The sequence below is a fragment of the Triticum aestivum genome, chromosome 7D (genome assembly GCF_018294505.1).
Source record: "Triticum aestivum cultivar Chinese Spring chromosome 7D, IWGSC CS RefSeq v2.1, whole genome shotgun sequence".
In the NCBI taxonomy this organism is placed as follows: domain Eukaryota; kingdom Viridiplantae; phylum Streptophyta; class Magnoliopsida; order Poales; family Poaceae; genus Triticum; species Triticum aestivum.
Window position 1 is genome coordinate 557,109,837 of NC_057814.1, and position 21,621 is coordinate 557,131,457.

Sequence of the window (21,621 nt, forward strand, 5' to 3'; positions counted from 1 at the left end):
CGATTACGTTCACCGTTGCTGCATGGGGTTCATGGTGGAAAACTTCGGAAGCAGAATATATTGGATTGCCATTGAAACAAATGTTAAAATTCAAAGCGGATTAGATGGTTAGCGATTGTTTGGAATTTCTGATGACCATTTCGTCTGGTCCTTACCTGAAGGTTAGTATCTACGGACCAAAGTGTCCTGGAATTGCTTCGCCTTCTGCAAAGGTGATCCGGAAGATAGGGAAGATAATTTTGGTCCTCAAACCAGAAAATATAGGGAGTTATATCATTTTGAGGGAAGGACTAGAGATGCTCTTCGGACATCATTCACTATTTAGGTCTTCTTTGGTTCGAAGGAATTTCATAGGAATTCTAGAGGATAGGATTATTATAGGATTTTTTCCTTTAGAGCCCTTTGGTTCATAGGAATGGATTTCTATTCCTACATAGGATTGGTTCCTATCTTCCACATTTCATAGGAAAATAAAAATGAGCCTAGACTCAATGGAAAAATTCCTTTGGTGTCAACCAAATGACATCTCGTTTCCTATTTCTACTCATAGGATTTGAGATACATGTCATCTCATTTTCTACAAAATTCCTATTCCTACGATAATCCTATCCTATGAACCAAAAGAGGCCTTAGAATGCAGACCATGGGCTCTGGCTGTCTTCTCATGGATAAATGTCGGAGTCTGTTTTTGCTGCAAGGTGGAGATGCCCGTGCTGCAAGGGGCAGAAGCAGGGTACACGGGATTTGTGTGTGCCGGCGCAAACCTGTAGAGACCCAAAGAAAGTACACACGCACATGCACACGCAACATCGAGGACACCCTAACCAAGGCTGTGTCAAGGGGCGCCCTCTCACCGGTCACCGCCGCTTCGCCGAGACAACACAAGACCGCCATCGGAAGGCAATGCATAGCTGAAAGTGCGCATCTATTGCCCTATAGTGGTTTTTGATGATCTATGCCAGTTTTATTAAAAGGACTATGTTTTCTTTACAAAGTGTTGATCAGCTTAGACCCCAAAAGATACAACTTAGACCCCTCTTTTCTTCAAGGACAAGTGTTAGCAGGGTTAAGGACATTTTCATAGCCTTTAGTGATCCAAAATCACCAAGTCCTTAGGTATGCCGATGCTATCAAAAAGGATATTGATTTTGTTAACTGAAGTGTTTTTTCTCAAGTGCTTAGAGACCAAATTCCTAAAACCCTCATTCTTCCTTTGCCCAATTTCCTACTTTTCAACTTGTTCGAACCCTCCAACCACACTTCATCCAGAGCCTCCGACTCTCTTCAGAGAGTTAGTAATTTGTCCGTGTGCCATTTAGACCCTCCGATTGCTCTTCCCTCGGATATTTTTTCTGTGTGTTTTCGTTCGACTTTTACACATCGCCACGGTCCAAACGAGGAGCACCATGACCAAATTTACCAACCAATTGACCTTTAACATTAGTGGTATTTATCTGCTCAAAAGGGCACACAAAACTAAAATCCGTATGCAGATTATGCGGATTGCCTGAAAATATTGCATCAATTCTTGTTGAAGAAATTAAACTGCTCCTAACCTGCAGTTTATACATTGATAATCAAAGTAGTGTGATATTTGTTTCGGTCAATCTATCCTAGAGGGATAAGTAGGGCGTTAATCTTTAGGCCCTATTCAGTATCACTCCGTTCCACAACTCTGCTCCCAGAGCCGGCGGAGCTGCAGTTGAAAATGATGAAGCTGCGGTTTCCTCGCTCCGCGGATTCCAGGAGTGGGTGGATTACCAAACACGGTCTTGATCAATCACAATTCATGATTGTTTCCCTCGCCGACGACGACCCCGTAGGACGTCCCACGAGGTGGTCTCCTGAGCTCCGGATGCACCTCCGGGTGCCTGACGTCCTTTCTACAGAACTGACACAGCTCGTCGTCATCGGCAGCAGCCCCTCGGCAGTGGTCACCGTCGTCGTCCAGCGAAATCATGCAGGCGAGGGCATGGTTCGGCAGGCGAACCTCGGCGAAGAAGGTCCGGTCGCGCCCGCCGCCGCCGGCGGCGGCAGGCCTGACGATGAAGACAACGTGGCCGAGGATCTCGGCGCAGCCGAGCAGGATGCTGTTGCTCCTCGCGGTGCCCTCGACCAGCTCGTACTTGACGCCGTTGCCGGGGTCGGCGTTGTACCCCCGCAGCGCGTGCACGGCGTACCGCTTGCTCTGGACCTCGTGGCACCGGCGCACGCACTCGGGGTCGTCGCGGTCTTTGAGGCAGTAGTACAGGTCCGGGTCTTCCTCCTCAGGGCGCCGCGCGGGCGGTTCTTCCGGCGGCGGCGGCTCGTCGTGGGTGGCGGGGAGGTGGCGCTCGAACGCCGTCCGGCGGGACAGCCAGGAGGGGGAGGGGTTGGGGTTGGGGAACACCAGCGGCGGCACGTCGTCGCCGACCTGGCTCGGGGACTGCGGCGAGTCTGGGTCGTGGACGGGGTCCTCCTCCCGCTTTATCTCCCAGACGGCCGGCACGTAGTACCGCACCGGCGGCAGCCTGGCCGGAGCGGCGGCGCGGTCGCTCGGCGACGGCGAGATCCCCATGGAAGGAGGTTAGGTTAGGTCGAGCGCGCACCGGAGATGTGACCGATGGGTATTTGTGATCGACGGGTTTCGGATCATGGATCTAGTTGGGAGTCGAAATCCGAAATCTTGATTAATCCTCTTATTAGCAGTTCAGACCTATTGCTTTAGGAAAACTCTCCTTTTCAACCGACTGATTTCTTGCTGTTTTAAGTCGCCTTCATCTTGTGCCACGTGTTCCAGCAGGACCAACACACAGCTTACCTTTCCCTTCCTTATCTTCTCGGCCTCCCATCGCTCCCATCCGCGAGCTCCTCCCCCCTCTCTCTCTCTCTCTCTCTCTCTCTCTCTCTCTCTTATATATCCAAGCGTCTCTCCTTCCATGAGCTGGTGCTCCCTTAGCCCGTACAACCACCGCTCGTCACGGGCGCTTCACTACAGGAATCCACAAGTTGTGTAAAGGAGGTTCACCCACTGGTGAGTTTTACGAGAGCCGCTGCGATTTTGCAAGTCGGGGCACCAGCGGCAACCGGCAAGCCGGATGGTGTTTTGTGGCGAGCCGACCGTCAGCTCGGCATGCTGCAAAGAAGCGAGCCACTGGTGCTTCCTGCCGGAGCCGTCGTGGTGCTGTGAAGGACCAGCCGCTTCGATGCAGCGGGGCTGCTGCTGCAGAGCGTCGCCGGCGCCGCGGAGGGTGAGCGTCTGGCGTGCTGCGTTGCAACTTTCGCGGCACTACAAGACTAGAACCCACTCGCCAGTGCTGCATGCCGGATGGGGTGTGACGCCGTCGGGCCGCCGCTTCTGCGATGAAGCCCTCGTCACCGGCCACCGGTGCTGCATTGAAGCCCTCGTCGCCGGCTGCCGGTGCTGCATTGAAGCCCTCGTCGACGCGGTGTTGCCATGGAGCTTCAATGGAGCTTCGCCGGACGCCGGGTACCCATTAGTGTTGCATTGTAGCTTTGCCGTGCCGCGCGGTGCTTCCATGGAGCTTCGTCGGATGTCCTCGGTGTTGCTTTGGAGCTCCGCCGACTGTCGCGCTTGGTGCTGCCATGGAGCAGCAGCGGCGGCTCCTGGTGCTGCCATGCAGCGGTCACCACCGACTCTCGGAGCTGCGATGCAGCACTCGGTGTTGTATTGGAGTGCTCGCCGGCGACGCCGGTGCTGCGAGTTCGCCGGAGTAGGTGCCACGGTTCGTTATGCATCATCGTTGTTGGCTGCAGAGAGAAGCGCTGGGCGTGGAGGATGCAAGATAAAGAGGAGAAAGATGATGTGGGCGTTGCGTTGCTGAAGGAAGTGTGCACATGCTCCAGCTGTCACATCGGACGAACGCGCTAACTTCAATCCAACGGTGGCCAATGCGGTTTAAAAATCATGTCCATCATCCGACTTACGCGTAGAAGCGGCCATTGCTTTAACTAATTGTAGTAAAAAAATCTTTATCAAGTGTGCCACCAATAGGTTAGGACCAATTTATGATGATTTGATTTCTCTTCAAGGGGAGGTATATTGTTGAGAGTGTGGTTATGAAATTATCATGATGCAGTAGCACATAAAACCCCTGTTTCATTTTTAAATTAGACTATGAAAAAGCATATAAAGTTAGTCATGAATTTCTTAAGATGCTGGCTCATAGGGGCCTTAGTCTAAGTGGGTTAATTTGGTTCATTCCTTACTGGATAAGGCTTCTGTTGGAGTCAAAATCAATAATGTTAATAACCATTTCTTCGTTGCCACTAAAGGTATGAGACGGGCCCTATTCCCCCGTTCTTTAACCTTGTGGCTGATGTATTTGTTAGGATGCCCACTAGAGCTGCTCAACACTCTCATCTTAGAGGGCTGATAGCTAGGTTGTATCCTAACGGGGTAATTAGTCTACAATATGCAGATGATACCCTTATTTTCATTGATGGCAAGCTTGAAACTGCTCAGAATTTATAATGGTTTTTATCTTGTTTTGAGCAGTTGTCTGGCCTTAGGATTAACTTCCTTAAGTGTGATTTTATCCCACTTCATGTCTATGACTGCATTTCTGGACCGTTTCCCAAGCCGTAGGGGTGCAAACTAGGGGAGTCGCCAATGAAATATTTAGATGTTCCTTTGCACCACTCCAGGTTGAGAGGGGATGATTTGCAGCCTATGCTGGATAAAACCCTAGTAGAGGGACTGGGTGGAGAGGAAGACTCCTATCCCCAGCCAAGAGGCTGGTGCTTGTTAAAGCATGTATGGCCATTATCCCCACTTATCTTTTTAGTTTTATTAGATTTCCCAAGTGGGTCATCTCTCTTATGAATTCTCAGTTGGCTCATTGTTTTGGGGATAGTTATGATGGGCATTTAAGTACCATCTTGCTAACATTGAGCTGCTGATTATGAAAAAGGAATTTGGTGGTCTTGGTATTCCTAACCTTGCTTATGTGAATTTATGCCTCCTATCCTCTTGGGTTAAAAGGCATGAACAGCAGAAGGAAAGATTTGGAAACAAATTGTAGATTTTAAGTATGATACATGTTCTCCTAATATTTTTGCCTGCCCTACCATACATGCTTCATATGGCCTGCCCAAGCTGCCAAGTTTGGATACAACTGGCAGGTTGGAAACTGTCGAGGGATTGATTCTGAGCCACGGGATCCTCCAAAACCCTGGTTCGAGCTCTGGGGGCTTGTTTCACGTCTACGAGGTAACGAGCTAGGCAGGACGAGAACACAACGAGTTACCCAGGTTCAGGCCACCGTGCGGTGTAAAACCCTACTCCTGCTTTGTTGTATTGTTTGTGGACTATGCTCTGGGAGCTACAAGGTGAGCCGAAGCTCTTGGAAGGCCAGCAATGACGCTAGGGTTGATCAAGAGTTGATCCTCTACTACGATGGTCGCTCTGCCCCTTTTATAGGTGCCTTGGGCCTCTTCCCGAAAATATGAGCGAGAAAGGGCTAGCATAGGGCGGCAATTTGAAAGGGGACAGGCGCCGGTGTTTATCCTGACAAAGGGTGGTCTTTGCCTACTAAAGTGTTATCCGTGACGCGCCAGGGGCTCCACGATGACCTCCGTCCTGCCGCGCCACCATCTTGGTCTTCTTTCACCGAAGGGGGAACCTTTGGGACTTGCTTTGGGGGCAGGCAGGCGTAGCTGCCCCCTTAGCACCAAAGGGGAAACTGCCCTGACCGCACAGGCTGGCGCCTGCCTTGGAGATGTCACCCGCGATGCGGGGGCTCCTCGGGAAGCCTCGCGGAAGGGCACCTCGCGAGGCTGCCTGCTGCGATGGTGGTCTTGATGAAGTCCTTTGTAGGGGAAGCCCCTTGCGGGGCAAGGCGCTCGCGAGGCTGTTGGCTTCGCGACGTCCTTTCTAGTCCGTAGGCAGATGACCCGTGGTACCCTGGTTCCCACTGGGCTGACAGAAACGGGAAGAGGGTGAAGTTTTGGGAGGATCAATGGTTTGATACATGTAGCCTTGCTATCCAATTCTGGGAGCTTTATGCCATTTTCAATGAGCAAAAGATTACTATTGCTCATGCTTGGGACGGGACTAATCTTAGAGTTACTTTTAGAAGATGTTTTGATGAGAGACTACTCCATCAATGGTCTGATCTTCTTAGTATTGCTCAATCCTTATCTCTGTTTGAGGATGAGGGTTTCCCTCATTTGGAAATTAGACTCCAAGGGGGTTTACACTTCTTTATATGCAGTTTTGCATTTTAGAGGGATTGTGCCTACTTTTGTGCTTTTTGTTTGGCAAATCCATGTGCCTCCTAGAATTCATATTTTTCTCTGGTTGCTTGCTCATGATAGGTTGCTTACTACAGACAACCTATCTAAAAGACAGACTGTAGATGATATTTGATGTGTGTTTTGCTCGGAGCCTGAATCATGCACTCACTTGTTCTTTGAGTGTACTGTGGCTTGGGAGATCTGGAGGTGTATGCATCAGATTACTGGTGGTAATACAAATCCCCAGTTCCTGGATATTGTTGGTGTTGGAAATATGCCCTAGAGGCAATAATAAATGGTTATTATTATATTTCTGTGTTCATGATAATAGTCTTTTATTCATGCTATAATTGTATTGTCCGGAAATCGTAATACATGTGTGAATACATAGACCACAACCTGTCCCTAGTAAGCCTCTAGTTGACTAGCTCGTTGATCAACAGATAGTCATGGTTTCCTGACTATGGACATAGGATGTCATTGATAACGGGATCACATCATTAGGAGAATGATGTGATGGACAAGACCCAACTTAAGCATAGCATAAAAGATCGTGTAGTTTCGTTTGCTAGAGCTTTTCCAATGTCAAGTATCTTTTCCTTAGACCATGAGATCGTGCAACTCCCGGATACCGTAGGAGTGCTTTGGGTGTGCCAAACGTCACAACGTAACTGGGTGACTATAAAGGTGCATTACGGGTATCTCCGAAAGTGTCTGTTGGGTTGGCACGGATCGAGACTGGGATTTGTCACTCCGTGTAAACGGAGAGGTATCTCTGGGCCCACTCGGTAATGCATCATCATAATGAGCTAAATGTGACTAAGGCGTTAGTCACGGGATCATGCATTGCGGTACGAGTAAAGAGACTTGCCGGTAACGAGATTGAACAAGGTATTGGGATACCGACGATCGAATCTCGGGCAAGTAACATACCGATTGACAAAGGGAATTGCATACGGATTGATTGAATCCTCGACACCGTGGTTCACCCGATGATATCATCGTGGAACATGTGGGAGCCAACATGGGTATCCAGATCCCGCTGTTGGTTATTGACCGGAGAGGCATCTCGGTCATGTCTGCATGTCTCCCGAACCCGTAGGGTCTACACACTTAAGGTCCGGTGACGCTAGGGTTGTAGAGATATATGTATGCGGAAACCCGAAAGTTGTTCGGAGTCCCGGATGAGATCCCGGACGTCACGAGAGGTTCCGGAATGGTCCGGAGGTAAAGATTTATATATGGGAAGTCTTATTTTGGTCGCCGGAAAAGTTTCGCGCTTTATCGGTATTGTACCGGGAGTGCCGAAAGGGGTCCGAGGGTCCACCAGCCCCGGGGGGCCACATGGGCTGTAAGGGGTGCGCCTTGGCCTATATGGGCCAAGGGCACCAGCCCCAAGAGGCCCATGCGCAAGAGATAAGAAAGAAGGGAGAGTCCTAAAGGGGGAAGGCACCTCCGAGGTGCCTTGGGGGGGAAGGACTCCCCCCTGGCCGCACCCTTCCTTGAAGGAAGGGGCAAGGCTGCGCCCCCCCCTCTCCCTTGGCCCTATATATAGTGGGGGGAAGGGAGGGCAGCAAGATCTAAGCCTTGGGCGCCTCCCTCCTCCCCTGCAACACCTCTCTCTCTCTCGCAGAAGCTCGGCGAAGCCCTGCCGGAGACCCGCTACATCCACCACCACGCCGTCGTGCTGTTGGATCTCCATCAACCTCTCCTTCCCCCTTGCTGGATCAAGAAGGAGGAGACGTCGCTGCACCGTACGTGTGTTGAACGCGGAGGTGCCGTCCGTTCGACACTCGGTCATCGGTGATTTGGATCACGGCGAGTACGACTCCGTCATCCACGTTCATTGGAACGCTTCCGCTCGCGATCTACAAGGGTATGTAGATCCACTCCTTTCCCCTCGTTGCTAGTAGACTCCATAGATGCATCTTGGTGAGCGTAGGAAAATTTTAAATTATGCTACGATTCCCAACAGTGGTATCAGAGCCAGGTCTATGCGTAGTTACTATGCACGAGTAGAACACAAAGCAGTTGTGGGCGTTGAGTTTGCCAATTCTTCTTGCCGCTACTTGTCGTTTCTTGTTTCGGCGGCATTGTAGGATGAAGCGGCCCGGACCGACCTTACACGTACGCTTACGTGAGACTGGTTCCACCGACTGACATGCACTAGTTGCATAAGGTGGCTAGCGGGTGTCTGTCTCTCCTACTTTAGTCGGAACGGATTCGATGAAAAGGGTCCTTATGAAGGGTAAATAGAAATTGGCAAATCACGTTGTGGTCATACGTAGGTAAGAAACGTTCTTGCTAGAAACCTACAAACCACGTAAAAACTTGCAACAACAATTAGAGGACGTCTAACTTGTTTTTGCAGCAAGTGCTATGTGATGTGATATGGCCAGAAGATGTGATGAATGATATATGTGATGTATGAGATTGATCATATTCTTGTAATAGGAATCACGACTTGCATGTCGATGAGTATGACAACCGGCAGGAGCCATAGGAGTTGTCTTTATTATTTTGTATGACCTGCGTGTCATTGAATAACGCCATGTAATTTACTTCACTTTGTTGCTAAACGCGTTAGCCATAGAAGTAGAAGTAATCGTTGGCGTGACGACTTCATGAAGACACAATGATGGAGATCATGATGATGGAGATCATGGTGTCATGCCGGTGACGAAGATGATCATGGTGCCCCGAAGATGGAGATCAAAGGAGCATGATGATATTGGCCATATCATGTCACTATTTGATTGCATGTGATGTTTATCATGTTTTTGCATCTTATTTGCTTAGAACGACGGTAGTAAGTAAGATGATCCCTTATAATAATTTCAAGAAAGTGTTCACCCTAACTGTGCACCGTTGCGAAGGTTCGTTGTTTCGAAGCACCACGTGATGATCGGGTGTGATAGATTCTAACGTTCGAATACAACGGGTGTTGACGAGCCTAGCATGTACAGACATGGCCTCGGAACACACGCAATACACTTAGGTTGACTTGACGAGCCTAGCATGTACAGACATGGCCTCGGAACACGGAGGACCGAAATGTTGGAAATATGCCCTAGAGGCAATAATAAATGGTTATTATTATATTTCTGTGTTCATGATAATAGTCTTTTATTCATGCTATAATTGTATTGTCCGGAAATCGTAATACATGTGTGAATACATAGACCACAACCTGTCCCTAGTAAGCCTCTAGTTGACTAGCTCGTTGATCAACAGATAGTCATGGTTTCCTGACTATGGACATAGGATGTCATTGATAACGGGATCACATCATTAGGAGAATGATGTGATGGACAAGACCCAATCCTAAGCATAGCATAAAAGATCGTGTAGTTTCGTTTGCTAGAGCTTTTCCAATGTCAAGTATCTTTTCCTTGGACCATGAGATCGTGCAACTCCCGGATACCGTAGGAGTGCTTTGGGTGTGCCAAACGTCACAACGTAACTGGGTGACTATAAAGGTGCATTACGGGTATCTCCGAAAGTGTCTGTTGGGTTGGCACGGATCGAGACTGGGATTTGTCACTCCGTGTAAACGGAGAGGTATCTCTGGGCCCACTCGGTAATGCATCATCATAATGAGCTCAATGTGACTAAGGCGTTAGTCACGGGATCATGCATTGCGGTACGAGTAAAGAGACTTGCCGGTAACAAGATTGAACAAGGTATTGGGATACCGACGATCGAATCTCGGGCAAGTAACATACCGATTGACAAAGGGAATTGCATACGGATTGATTGAATCCTCGACACCGTGGTTCACCCGATGATATCATCGTGGAACATGTGGGAGCCAACATGGGTATCCAGATCCCGCTGTTGGTTATTGACCGGAGAGGCGTCTCGGTCATGTCTGCATGTCTCCCGAACCCGTAGGGTCTACACACTTAAGGTCCGGTGACGCTAGGGTTGTAGAGATATATGTATGCGGAAACCCGAAAGTTGTTCGGAGTCCCGGATGAGATCCCGGACGTCACGAGAGGTTCCGGAATGGTCCGGAGGTGAAGAATTATATATAGGAAGTCCAGTTTTGGCCACCGGGAAAGTTTCGGGGGTTATCGGTATTGTACCGGGACCACCGGAAGGGTCCCGGGGGTCCACCGGGTGGGACCACCTGTCCCGGAGGGCCCCGTGGGCTGAAAGTGGAGGGGAACCAGCCCCTAATGGGCTGGGGCGCCACTTTGGGCCTCCCCCCCATGCGCCTAGGGTTAGGAACCCTAGGGGGGGAGTTCCCCCTTGCCTTCCCCCCCTTGGCCGCCGCCCCCCCCTTGGAGATCCCATCTCCAAGGGCTGCGCACCCCCCTTGGGGGCCTATATAAAGGGGGGGGAGGGAGGGCAGCACACTACAGCCTTTGGCGCCTCCCTCCTCCCCTGCAACACCTCTCTCTCGCGCGCAGAAGCTCGGCGAAGCCCTGCCGGAGAGCCGCTACATCCACCACCACGCCGTCGTGCTGTTGGATCTCCATCAACCTCTCCTCCCCCTTGCTGGATCAAGAAAGGAGGAGACGTCGCTGCACCGTACGTGTGTTGAACGCGGAGGTGCCGTCCGTTCGGCACTCGGTCATCGGTGATTTGGATCACGGCGAGTACGACTCCGTCATCCACGTTCATTGGAACGCTTCCGCTCGCGATCTACAAGGGTATGTAGATCCACTCCTTTCCCCTCGTTGCTAGTAGACTCCATAGATGCATCTTGGTGAGCGTAGGAAAATTTTAAATTATGCTACGATTCCCAACAGTTGGACAGTGGTTGAGCAATAAAAAGCAAACTGTAGATAATGTTCTTACTGTTGCTGTTCTCCGGGCCATTTGGAAGCGTAGAAATGATTTGTGTTTTAATGGGACTCCTTGACCGTGATTGCGGGATGTGCTGAGAAGTGCTGCAAGCTGGCGCAGCCTATGAAAGGTGCTATGCGCTGGAGCAGATCGAATAAAGCTGGTGGAGGCTACCAGGGTTGGGAGCTTACAAGAAGATCGCCTATGTTGCTCTGGCCGGATCCAGGCTGACGAAGGAGTCGGCTTCCTTCTCGAGTTCTTCTCTGATGGAGTGCTTGCGCGGTGGGGGTGGGGCGTGATGCTATGGTGCCCACATATGCATGTAACCCTTCTGTCAGCCGGGTGGCCCTCCCCCTTCTCCCCTCTTTAGACTACTCCCTCCGTCTAGGTGTATAAGATATGTGGGGTGTGCATGATTTTAATGACTTGAGACTACCAAACACGACATGCAGTGGTTAGTTCACTGCATGCAATGCTATTAATTAGCAAGTAAACATTAAGTTCTCTCATTTTCCCCTCCTCCTTGGTCACGGTGCACAACCTAAGATGACTTACTCACCTAGACGGAGGGAGTACTCATAGTGGGGAGTAACTTATGTGTGGTGTCATGCAACACTTCATTTATTAGGTTGTAGTCTCATCTTGCCTTGGTAAGTGTGATATTATTCATAGTCTGAGTAACTAGTTATGTTACTACCCCGTCCTGGTTTATTAGTCCCCTTTGTAATTTGTGCTGAATTTGATCAAAAATTTAACTGACAAAATGTTAGTGCATGGTAGTAAAAATTATATCGTTGAATTCGTATTTGAACATAATTTTTTATGATATAATTTTTTATGACATGCATGAACATTTTGCTAATTAAATTTATGGTTAAAATTTGACACATATTATGATGAAGACCAATAAACCAGGACGGAGGTAGTACTCAATTTGTCTCTCTCCTCATTAATTAGCCGCCACATCTTTTTTTTTCGTAGGTATCATCTATGTTACTCCCACTATGGGTAGTTTTGTAGGTATCATCTATGTTACTCCCAAGGTAGTCTTAGAGGTTCTATGTAAAATGGGTCTGGGGCGGTTGCCCTGTTCCTGAATTTCTCTCTTGATTTCTGGATGTTGGCGCTTGTGCCCATCCCGAGTACGATAACCTACTGCTGCGACTTGTTTTGGTCTCATTTATAAAATGGGGCCAAGGCGGTGCCCTATTCTTTAAAAAAGATCCTCTCATTAGCACAAATACAAAAGAAAAGAAAATAGTGAAGCCGAAATACGTCTCACACAATGCCCACTCTGCTCTGGTCATCACAGGTCTGAAGAGAGTGCCGAAATCCTTATTCACAGCAAGTCTACTGAACTGGCAACACCAACCAATACACAGCAAAAACAAACGCGGCGACACCACCAAGAACTACCACCAGAGCTGCAGCTCATCTACCATGGGATATAAGCCGAAAGAAGAACATGTCTAGCATGCCGAATCGCCGATTTCTTATGCCAGTGCAGACCACAGGACCAGGAAGAGGCTCATCAGCCCCGCGAAGCTGGCCGACATGGTAGGGTGCCCGGCGCTCTTGCCACCTGATGGAGCGCCACCTGATGGAGAAGAACTCGAACCTGCAACCAACAGGAAGATGTTTGTGAGGTCATGCAATTTTATTTAATTTTTGCTGTTGAGAACAAAGATGGGGTCAAACAGAGGGTCTTTTCCTGCCTGGAGATCAGGTTTTAGCTGTGTTTTGGGCTAATAATCAACTGAACTGAATTTCGCCTTGATGGTTTAATTTTTAAATGAGAAAATATGATCATGCTGGCACTTGATATGAAGCTTCAGTTTCAATTTTCAGATACAGTGAGTGGAACAAGGCGTACTACTAATAGGTTGCATCCAAGTCCTAAACGATGCTAAACTTGCACAGATTGCGGTTGTTTGGTGAGGCTTAAAGCCAGATCTACGTCAAATAAATTCCAGCGGACAAATACTGCCAATTCCTACTTTGTAATGCAATGCATTTATCGCGTTGCCATGAACATGTTTCCAAATGGACGAATACATACAATGACCACATCTGCAAATGGATGCGCTGCACTGTTGTCCACATCAACCCTTGGGACCATGTCTACTACCCTTACATGCCTGACGGGAAAGGAAAATTCAAGCCCGTCTGGTGCACATTTGTGTATCTCTCGCCATGAATTGACTCCAAAGTCTGAATATGTCTTAACTCTTCTCACATGCAGTGTCTAGTTTCCCAAAAGTAAATGTTTCATAGGCCATAGCACATGCCCACATCCTATGCTCATATGACTAAATGCAAATAGAGTGATTTGGTTCTATAATATATTTTCCCCATATAGTATAATTGCAAGCAGCCACAATCACCGGATAACCGACCAACACGAGTTGTTTTCTACAACTAATAAACTAACTAACGTGGCTCGCATCAATTTGCCGCCGTGGTATCAGAAATCATTCTTTAACCAGCCAAGGTTCAGCTGGCAAAGTGTCACGATTCAGACAACAGGGCAGCTAAGCATAGCAAGTGGCTAGTATAATCAGTATACTAGTAGTACTCTTTAGAAAGCATGACAGGTATATATTACCTGGAGGAGACTTCGTCAGAGAGGTGCCTGTGAATTGAAAATGCGACGAGATCAGCAAACGGCAGTAATATATATACTGAAATTATCAGAACAAAATGCCAGCTACTGCCATGGTCAAAGAATAGATTATGAGAGTTGGACAAGTACAGGTCAAACTAGATAATTTTCAGAACCGGTTTAACCACCGCAAAGTAAAATGGATAAAACAATGCATCCAAGACTGGGCTTAGACTAATGTCCCCATAGCATAATCTGACAAATTGACACCAATAAGTCGCTGGATTTAACTAAGATTAGCACCACATCTGGAGTGGGCAAGATGGGGGCATCTGGCACTCTTGATGCCTCCAAACCCTTCTTTGTTTCTCCATTGCAAGCAATCTGGTCCGAGATTTCACATCTAGATTTTGCTTTTTTCCTTCTATACAGCCATTTTGATGGCGACAGTCAGCAGAATTGCTAAAGACCAACTTCCATACGACACCCACGACGAAGTAACAAACGCATAAACGTAACTAGCGGGTTTTCTTCGAGACCAGATCAGGATCAACCCGTTTCCCATTACTTGGATAACAGAAACTAAAAGTTCAAACAGGGGATTTTTTTCTTCCATCCCTTTGCACATTTTGATCTGCCTACTAGCCTACATCTTAGCTAATCTTTATTAGTTGCTTAGAAAGATTGATCACGAAATTCAGCAGTAATTTCCACCATCGTCAGATCAAACATGCATTGCTACTTCAGCATCTACAATTAACTGATCCAAGCAAATTCCTAAACCGGAATCGGGAAGACCAAATCGCATCTTCTGAAATGCGGTAAAAAAAATTCGCAAGAAAAGGAGAGGGAGGGGGAGGGGCGGGTGGATTACTGGGGCAGCTGCTGACGTCCTCGGAGACGCCGCAGCGCTTGGAGAGGCGGAGCGCGTCGGTGACGTTGATGTTGAAGGCCTTGAAGATCTCGGGCGAGGCGTAGAGCGCGCAGAGGCAGGGCTTCTCGTTCTTCACGGCGTCCCGGAGCGGGCCGCAGCAGGTCTCCGGCGGCTTCTGCGCGTCCGTGCCGTTCATGTAGCCGGCGCAGCCCGTCAGCTTGGACGCGCACGCCGGCGTGCCCGTCGACTGCGCCGCCGCGCCCGCCGCCAGCACGCTCGCCACCGCCAGAAGCAGCAGCACCGCCACCGCCCGCATCGCCATCTGTCTCTCTCTTTCTCTGGGAGTGGTGTCACGAGGGAGAGGAGAAGGGCGAACAAAGGTGGTGCCTTTTTCTTCCGGAGCGTGGACTCTGGCACCGTCTACAGATACAGAGGGTTGGTGCCGCTTTTACGAGAGGAGTGCGCCGCGTGTTCCGAGAGAAGACAACGTCCAGCGGCGAACGGTGCTCCTTCGTGGTTTCCGATCTCGACTTTTCGGGTTTCGAGAAATGGGCATCGACACTTGGCAGCCTACTCCAGCAGGTGATACCAACTCCGAAATGCTCCAACGGTACCATTTCGAAGAAAAAAACAATTTTAGTTGCTTCAAAAAATTCTGAAAACAAATGTGAATGTTCACAAGGGATGTCGCTACAACTCCTAGAAATTTCAGGTCCAAAATCGAAATGCACATTAAGAAAAAAAAAAAGAGAGAGACAAAATCGAATGTGAATAGTAGTGTTTTGACTTTCGTCTTTTTGTGACACTATTCACGCTGGATTTGTCTTTTTTTTCTCAATGTGTATTTCTAATTTTGATTTGAATTTTTTTTAGGAGTTGTACACTCATGTGATGTGGACATCCATGATTTTTTCAGAATTTTTGAGAAACATTTAAAATTGAGTTCTTTGAAACGGTATCATGGTAGCACCAAAAGGGATGGTAGCACCAGATATTCTCCCTTTTGTGATTCAAATTCAAAGGTTGTAAAATCTTTTTTCATAAATGCGACGAATGCTCTCTCGTATTCTATCTAGAATGGTGTAAAGTCAAATTGTTATTTCCTTCGTCCCACAATATAAGAACCTGCTTTACATTGATTAAAATTCTAGATTTATTCTAAATCAAACCTCTCATGTCTATTACATTTTGTAACCTACTCCGGAAAATGAGGCGGCGGCGGCTACCTGAAGATGGAATTGTAACCTGCTCAGCAATATGAGGCGGTGGCGGCTTCTTGAAGATGGAATAAAGTCCACCATTTATATCCCTCGTCCCGGCGATGCGTCCAGCATCGTCGAAGGCATGTGGAGCCGTCAGGATGAAGGCATGCCCCAGCCAAGACCCAGGCCAAATACTTTCTACGGTGTTAAACAATAGAAAATTTGCCACAGTGCATGAAGAAACCCAGGCCGCCACCTGGGCAGCCTAGGGTATGTCTCCGTCGCTGTGTGAAGGTGTGTCTTCGGCGGACCTCGCGGGATCCGGTCGGTGTTGGACTTTGACGGATCCCCGTTGATCCATTCTCTGTTCGTGTGTCTACAATTTGGATCCTTTCGATATACGCTTCTTTTCCTCGGCGGCGATTGCTATTCCGACCTGTCTTATACGACCTTAACATGACGACTTCCCGATGATCTACTACGGAATGTTTTGCTCGGCTTCAATAAGGGAGGGGCGATCAGAGCGACGCTCTCTTCCGGTGCTTGTAGTTGTCACTGGGTGGTATACGGACCTGCATGCATTTTTTTTTGCTATTTTTGGTGTTCCTTGCACTACTGTGAGAGATGATGAATGTATCTGAAGTTCTCCTGCAAAAATAATAATTAAAAGTATTCTTTCTTTCTATACCATGCATATCTAGATTTTGACCAAGTATAGGAAATGATTGTGCGACTGCTGCATCACGGGTACGAAATCTGTTTTAGAAGAACACACGAGCTTTAGCCTGTCCGCGTCACGCCTTTCCTCCTCCTTCGAGAGGAGGAAACGAACAATACGTGGTTGCGACTCGGGGTCGGTTCGGTTCAAACTTGCGACCGAGCCGCGGGGACGAATTCGTCGTGGGCGGCCTTGCCTGGCGGTCTGACCTGACAGCGCTGCGCAGCAGAGCAGCCGTGGCGGGACGTCTCGTCTCGATCGCCGGCCGCGCAGAGACGACGACACGGGGCTGCTCTGCATGCGAAAGGTCTCCACCTGAATCTGTGCTCCTCACGGACGACGAAGACGCGCAAAGTTCCAACGGACGGCGCCGCGGAGCGGAGGAACGTGCCTGCCCACCGTGATGGCCAATCGATTCCACGTGAAGAAACCACGCGCAGAGGCTTTTCCTCGTGCCATTTTTCCATGCCAACACGTGAACCGGGCACGTTTGACCAGTGCACATTTATACATACTGCTGACGAACAATCACAGACGAGAAGAAATTTTAACGTACTACTAGCAAGTAGCAGCGATCATTTCCCCAGCAAATCTCATCGCTCAACAGAGCACTTATACATTAACACAAGAGTCAAAGTAGCACCTTCACTTGTCACGCTAGCAAAAGTGCGAAACATCGCGGGTGCAACAAAATCTGCCACAACAAAGAGGCTTCAAGATTTAGAAAAGGGAGAGTGCGATATCCTAAGGGTCCTGCCGTTCCAAAACGCGTGAACTAGCAGCAGCAGCAGCATCGGAGTCAGAGTTTGTTTATTCAAGGATATAGTAAGTTCTAAATGGCAACCGAGACGAAATGGTGCGCGTGATTTCAGCTCAGCTCCTCTTGTGCTCTCGGACCTCTTTGATGATGCCCTCGGCAAGGGTGTCTTCGTCGTAGTTCTTGCCGAAGAATTTGACAAACTCCATTTTCGGGTTCATCAGGTACCTGCACAGGTAGATAACCAACCATGTAGTCAGCATTTAACGTGCGTGTACTACCAATGCGAAACGACGGCATCCTCAACGAACATCAGGTCGGTCCCTAGTCTACACCCCACAAGAAAAAGGGGATAAACCAACATCCAACAACCAACTTGCTCATTGCTAATTCTTGGTAAACTTAGTCAGTAGTGGTGCCTACTCTCTGCATTTCACGTCAGTCATGATATTTCAACTTCGTGATAGATAGGCTGAAAATACCTCTTTGGTGGTACACACTCCCTAGACATGATTAATCATCTCTCGACTAAACAACTTAAAATGAAGTACATTCAACACCATAATCAACCCTCATTATAGTAGATGGATATAAAAGTTAGTGAAAATGAAGAACAACTCACTAATGGAGACAGCGACAGAGTCCACAGTGTAGCTGGACGGACAGCCTATAATCATACCTCATCACAGCAAAGTACGAGTATGATCTATAATGGGTGCCACATGGGTTGTACCCAATAAATATTGTCTGCTTGAATGGTTCAGTTTGGGAGGCACATTAATTAGTTGCAGCTGGCCTTATTACAAAGGACAACAGCATGTTGTATGCCAGGTCAAGTCCCCGTTTGAACAAGGCAAGCTGGTCCATCAGACATTTTAGTTCGACAACTATCAATGGTAAGAACGACCTAATTGTTTTCCCTCTAATGAAGGTCTTCTACTTTTGGTTTTGTTATTACTACATATAGTAAAACTGCTATCCTATTGATTAGTGCATATCTACTGCAAATCACATATAAAATCAAAACTCAAAGGAGAGTGATAAAATAATAGAGAATGTTACATACATGACGATTGAATGATCAACAAGGTAGTCAGAACCCTCCTCCTCTGTCTTCATATAGTAGACTCGATAAGCACGAGCAACCTTTCTCACCTCATCAGAGGTACCAGTTAGTCCTATGAGATCTTGATGGAACTCTGCAACACAGACAAGTGACAGTAGTTAGACATCACAGCTCAAAACAATACAAAGTGACGCAGCAATCTCAATATATATATGATAGTAATATGTTTCAGAAACTTAACAACAAAGATAAGCAAATTCTAATGCATGCAGAAAAATAAGCTAATGAATGTGGCAAAATGAGCAACCCACCACTGCTGGAAATTGCGTACCTTTAACATAATCATGGACTTGCTCAACAGTGTCTCTTTCAGGATCAACTGAGATGAATACTGGCACAATTTCTAGTTTTGCCTTTTCCTCTGAAGCAAATTAAAGCAAAACTTCATCATGATATCCATGGAACCATCCAAAATCAAACAAAAAAATGATTATGTCTGCCAGTGCTGTTTTGTTTCTTTTTTTTTTGTCCTTTTTTGGAATCTTAACTACGGCAAATCAAACTATATCCTGAAACTTCACTGTGGCATAATATGTGTTACACAGTACATGCAGGCTGAGTACAGATGTACATGTAGCTGAAAGTCTAAAGCAGGTAAAACAATCACATCCTTATGTCCGTTGGGGCTCTAAAGTTATATTTCCACAATACAGGGTAACTGGATTACATCCGACCTGACATAGTTGAGGTGTTATGTTTAACCAAATTTATTGGGGTTGGGCTTCAGTGAGGGGGGAAACAGAAACAACCAATTCATTTATGTACTCTACCGATCACCAGTGTTATGTAAGATAAAGATATGGGTGGTACACAAATTCCTTCTGCCATGGTCATGTGCCAACAAACACGTATGTGCATCATCATACAATTTTCATACAAAAACAGTTTTTGCAGGTTATCAATGAGACAGTCATAAACTGACAATTAAACTGATTCATTGCCCAATAACAGATTAGCTTGATGAAAATCTGATAAGTATGCTTTATGATTAACTCCGTACACAACAGTTCTAGGCAAAGCAAGATTGAATTGACTTACTGATTTTGTTAATAGCAGCAGCCATCTTCTGGAGTTCATCTGGACAAATGTCAGGGCAGTGTGTGAAACCAAAATATAGCAGCGTCCATTTACCCAAGAAATCCTTTTCAGTGACAGTTTTCCCATCATGATTTAGAAGAGTGAATGGACCGCCAATAGCAGCAGTTCCTACTGATTGTGCTGGCTTCACTGAATTCGTACTGTTCTTCAGCTCTGAGAAACAAGGGACAAGAGATTAGTCATGCTAGATACAACAACATAGAAGTTTAAGGAGTAAATTGCTTTGCGTATGGATGGCACTTCCACAACAAGTTAGTAAAAAGACATGGTAGCATCGGCCTGCCCCACATTCGATAAATAAATTGTTTTTTTTTTCTCAATTAAGGGAAGCGTCATGTCAAAATGCACAGATAAAATAGCAGAACATACTAACATCGAGCACCTCGGACCTAAATGGACTTATGTCTGGTATGAGTCACTATCTGCATGATCACATGATAGAGTTGGATGGAGCTAGAAATATTGTTTCTCAGGCAGAAGAGTATTGATACGAAATACCAAAAGAATTGATTAATCAGCAGGTGTAGCATTAAAAATAGGTTAATAAATTGTTTTGTCAGTTTGTCTATCCACGCTTTAGTAAAGGAAGCAAAATATGATACTATTCTGCATATTCACAGAGGTAGCAGCTAGAAATACCCGATTCTCAGGTGGAAGAGTGTATTACAGTCAGAAACATCAGAACTGATTAATCTGCAGATATAGCATCAAAAATAGATCCTTCTGTCAGTTCGTCCAATCGTGCTTTACAACAAGAATCAAAAGAGGATACTATGAAATTGCTATCACTGTAAAATTCATCTCAGACTTGCCCCCCCTTAAGCCTTAAGCTGCCTGGGATTATAGATATCTTCTCCAAAGGTATGGAACTGCTATGCATTCCAACTTTCTATCTGAAATGGTATCACAACAGAGTTTCTCTTGGCAGTACTAATATCCCACTACTGCGAGTTGAAACATGATCACAATCCCCCTACGTGAAGAGATCCACGCAAAATAAAACTATACTAACTCACCATAGTAATCTACCTTCAATGTGACGCTTCTTCTCCTTGTCGTAGTACACTATGATTCCTCCTCCGGTCACAAGAAGCAGAAGAAAACTCAACCATGAGACGGGCTGCAAGCAAGCAACATAACCATTGAGAATTACTCCTCGACTAGCACTTTCAGTAACATAAGGCAGAAATGGCCCATTTCTGGTGCCTCATATTCAAAGGATCACTGCTCCTAAATCTCTTGGTTCCACATTTCGGCAGCGCACAAGTTTCAGTAGTTCTGACTCAGAACCCGCATCACACAGCAAAGCACACATGTAAAAAGAAATGGAGGGCGTCTGAAACACAGCTTACCCCTCCTCGGACAGACTTGCCGGAGTCCCCTTGCTGCGACTTCCCATCCCGCCCGCTCCCTCCGCCACCGCCGTCAGAGCCCGACGCCACCGCCGCGGGCTTCGAAGCGGCCTGCGCCGCGCCAGAAGACGCGGCAGCAGCCGCAGCGGACTTCGACCCGCCCTGCGCCGCGCCGGCAGTAGCAGCCGCAGATGCGCCAGCGGCGGCTTCGGTCGAGAAGAAACCCGTCGACGCTCTCAGCGCGGCGACCTGCCACGCGAAGAAGACGCACACACACACAGACAAACACATCCATCCGCTGATTTAGCGACAGAAGAGGAACGGCGGGACGACAGATTTGGGACGGGCGGGGCTCGTGCTCACCTGATGGAGATGGCGCTGGGGATGGGGACGGGGAGCGGAGGCGCGCACCGCGCGCGCGACGAGCTGGAGCGCGTGACTCCTCATCGCCGTCGCCGTCGTTGTCTCCTGCTGTGTCTCTCGCTTCCGTGTGACGCGGCGGCGGAGGTGCGGGAGGAGGAGACGGCGCCGCCGGGGTTTGGAGCAAACTTTCTTACTTGTTTAGCAAGTGAGGGCTTCGGGCTTCCAGGCCTTTACTTTATGGATGGGCCGCAAAAAGATCAGGGTGGGCATAATATTTTGGGCTCCATGGAGGCCTTTATTTGAAAACTTCAAAAATCGAACTTTTATGTTTCAAAGAATTCTGAAAATAAATACACGTATACCTAGATACATAATGTACATGTGTGCAATTTTTTAGGTCGAAATACGTTAAAACGTGAGCTACGCAAAAAAGACAAATCATGGGCTTTTTAGCATGTGTAAAATGTTCATCTTTAAAGTCCATGATTTTTTTTGTGC

General features: G+C 47.6%; 2 protein-coding genes across 2 annotated transcripts; both read right to left on the bottom strand.

The window, feature by feature from the left end:
- Positions 1-12,292: 12,292 nt before the first annotated feature.
- LOC123167458 (non-specific lipid transfer protein GPI-anchored 9) lies at positions 12,293-15,001 on the bottom strand. Its single transcript, XM_044585297.1, has 3 exons — positions 14,508-15,001; positions 13,637-13,663; positions 12,293-12,649 (listed from the first exon to the last, which is right to left on the bottom strand). Exons 1-3 carry the CDS (start codon positions 14,827-14,829, stop codon positions 12,525-12,527), a joined length of 474 nt encoding a protein of 157 aa, XP_044441232.1. The 5' UTR covers positions 14,830-15,001; the 3' UTR covers positions 12,293-12,524.
- Positions 15,002-17,005: 2,004 nt separating this feature from the next.
- Positions 17,006-21,347, bottom strand: LOC123167864 (protein SCO1 homolog 1, mitochondrial). Its single transcript, XM_044585724.1, has 7 exons — positions 21,124-21,347; positions 20,761-21,009; positions 20,438-20,528; positions 19,349-19,561; positions 18,582-18,671; positions 18,251-18,383; positions 17,006-17,412 (listed from the first exon to the last, which is right to left on the bottom strand). Exons 1-7 carry the CDS (start codon positions 21,205-21,207, stop codon positions 17,301-17,303), a joined length of 972 nt encoding a protein of 323 aa, XP_044441659.1. The 5' UTR covers positions 21,208-21,347; the 3' UTR covers positions 17,006-17,300.
- Positions 21,348-21,621: the final 274 nt, after the last annotated feature.

Bases quoted from the DNA above. Each gene is read 5' to 3' on its own strand.
- LOC123167458 (XM_044585297.1), bottom strand. From the start codon at position 14,829: ATGGCGATGCGGGCGGTGGCGGTGCTGCTGCTTCTGGCGGTGGCGAGC. The intron at 13,664-14,507 runs GTAATCCACCCG...TTCAATTCACAG, and splicing joins GGACGTCAGCAGCTGCCCCA to GCACCTCTCTGACGAAGTCT. The intron at 12,650-13,636 runs GTAATATATACC...TGTTGGTTGCAG, and splicing joins TCTGACGAAGTCTCCTCCAG to GTTCGAGTTCTTCTCCATCA.
- LOC123167864 (XM_044585724.1), bottom strand. From the start codon at position 21,207: ATGAGGAGTCACGCGCTCCAGCTCGTCGCGCGCGCGGTGCGCGCCTCC. The intron at 21,010-21,123 runs GTGAGCACGAGC...TTCGCGTGGCAG, and splicing joins CCCAGCGCCATCTCCATCAG to GTCGCCGCGCTGAGAGCGTC. The intron at 17,413-18,250 runs GTATGTAACATT...CTACCTGTGCAG, and splicing joins GTTGATCATTCAATCGTCAT to GTACCTGATGAACCCGAAAA.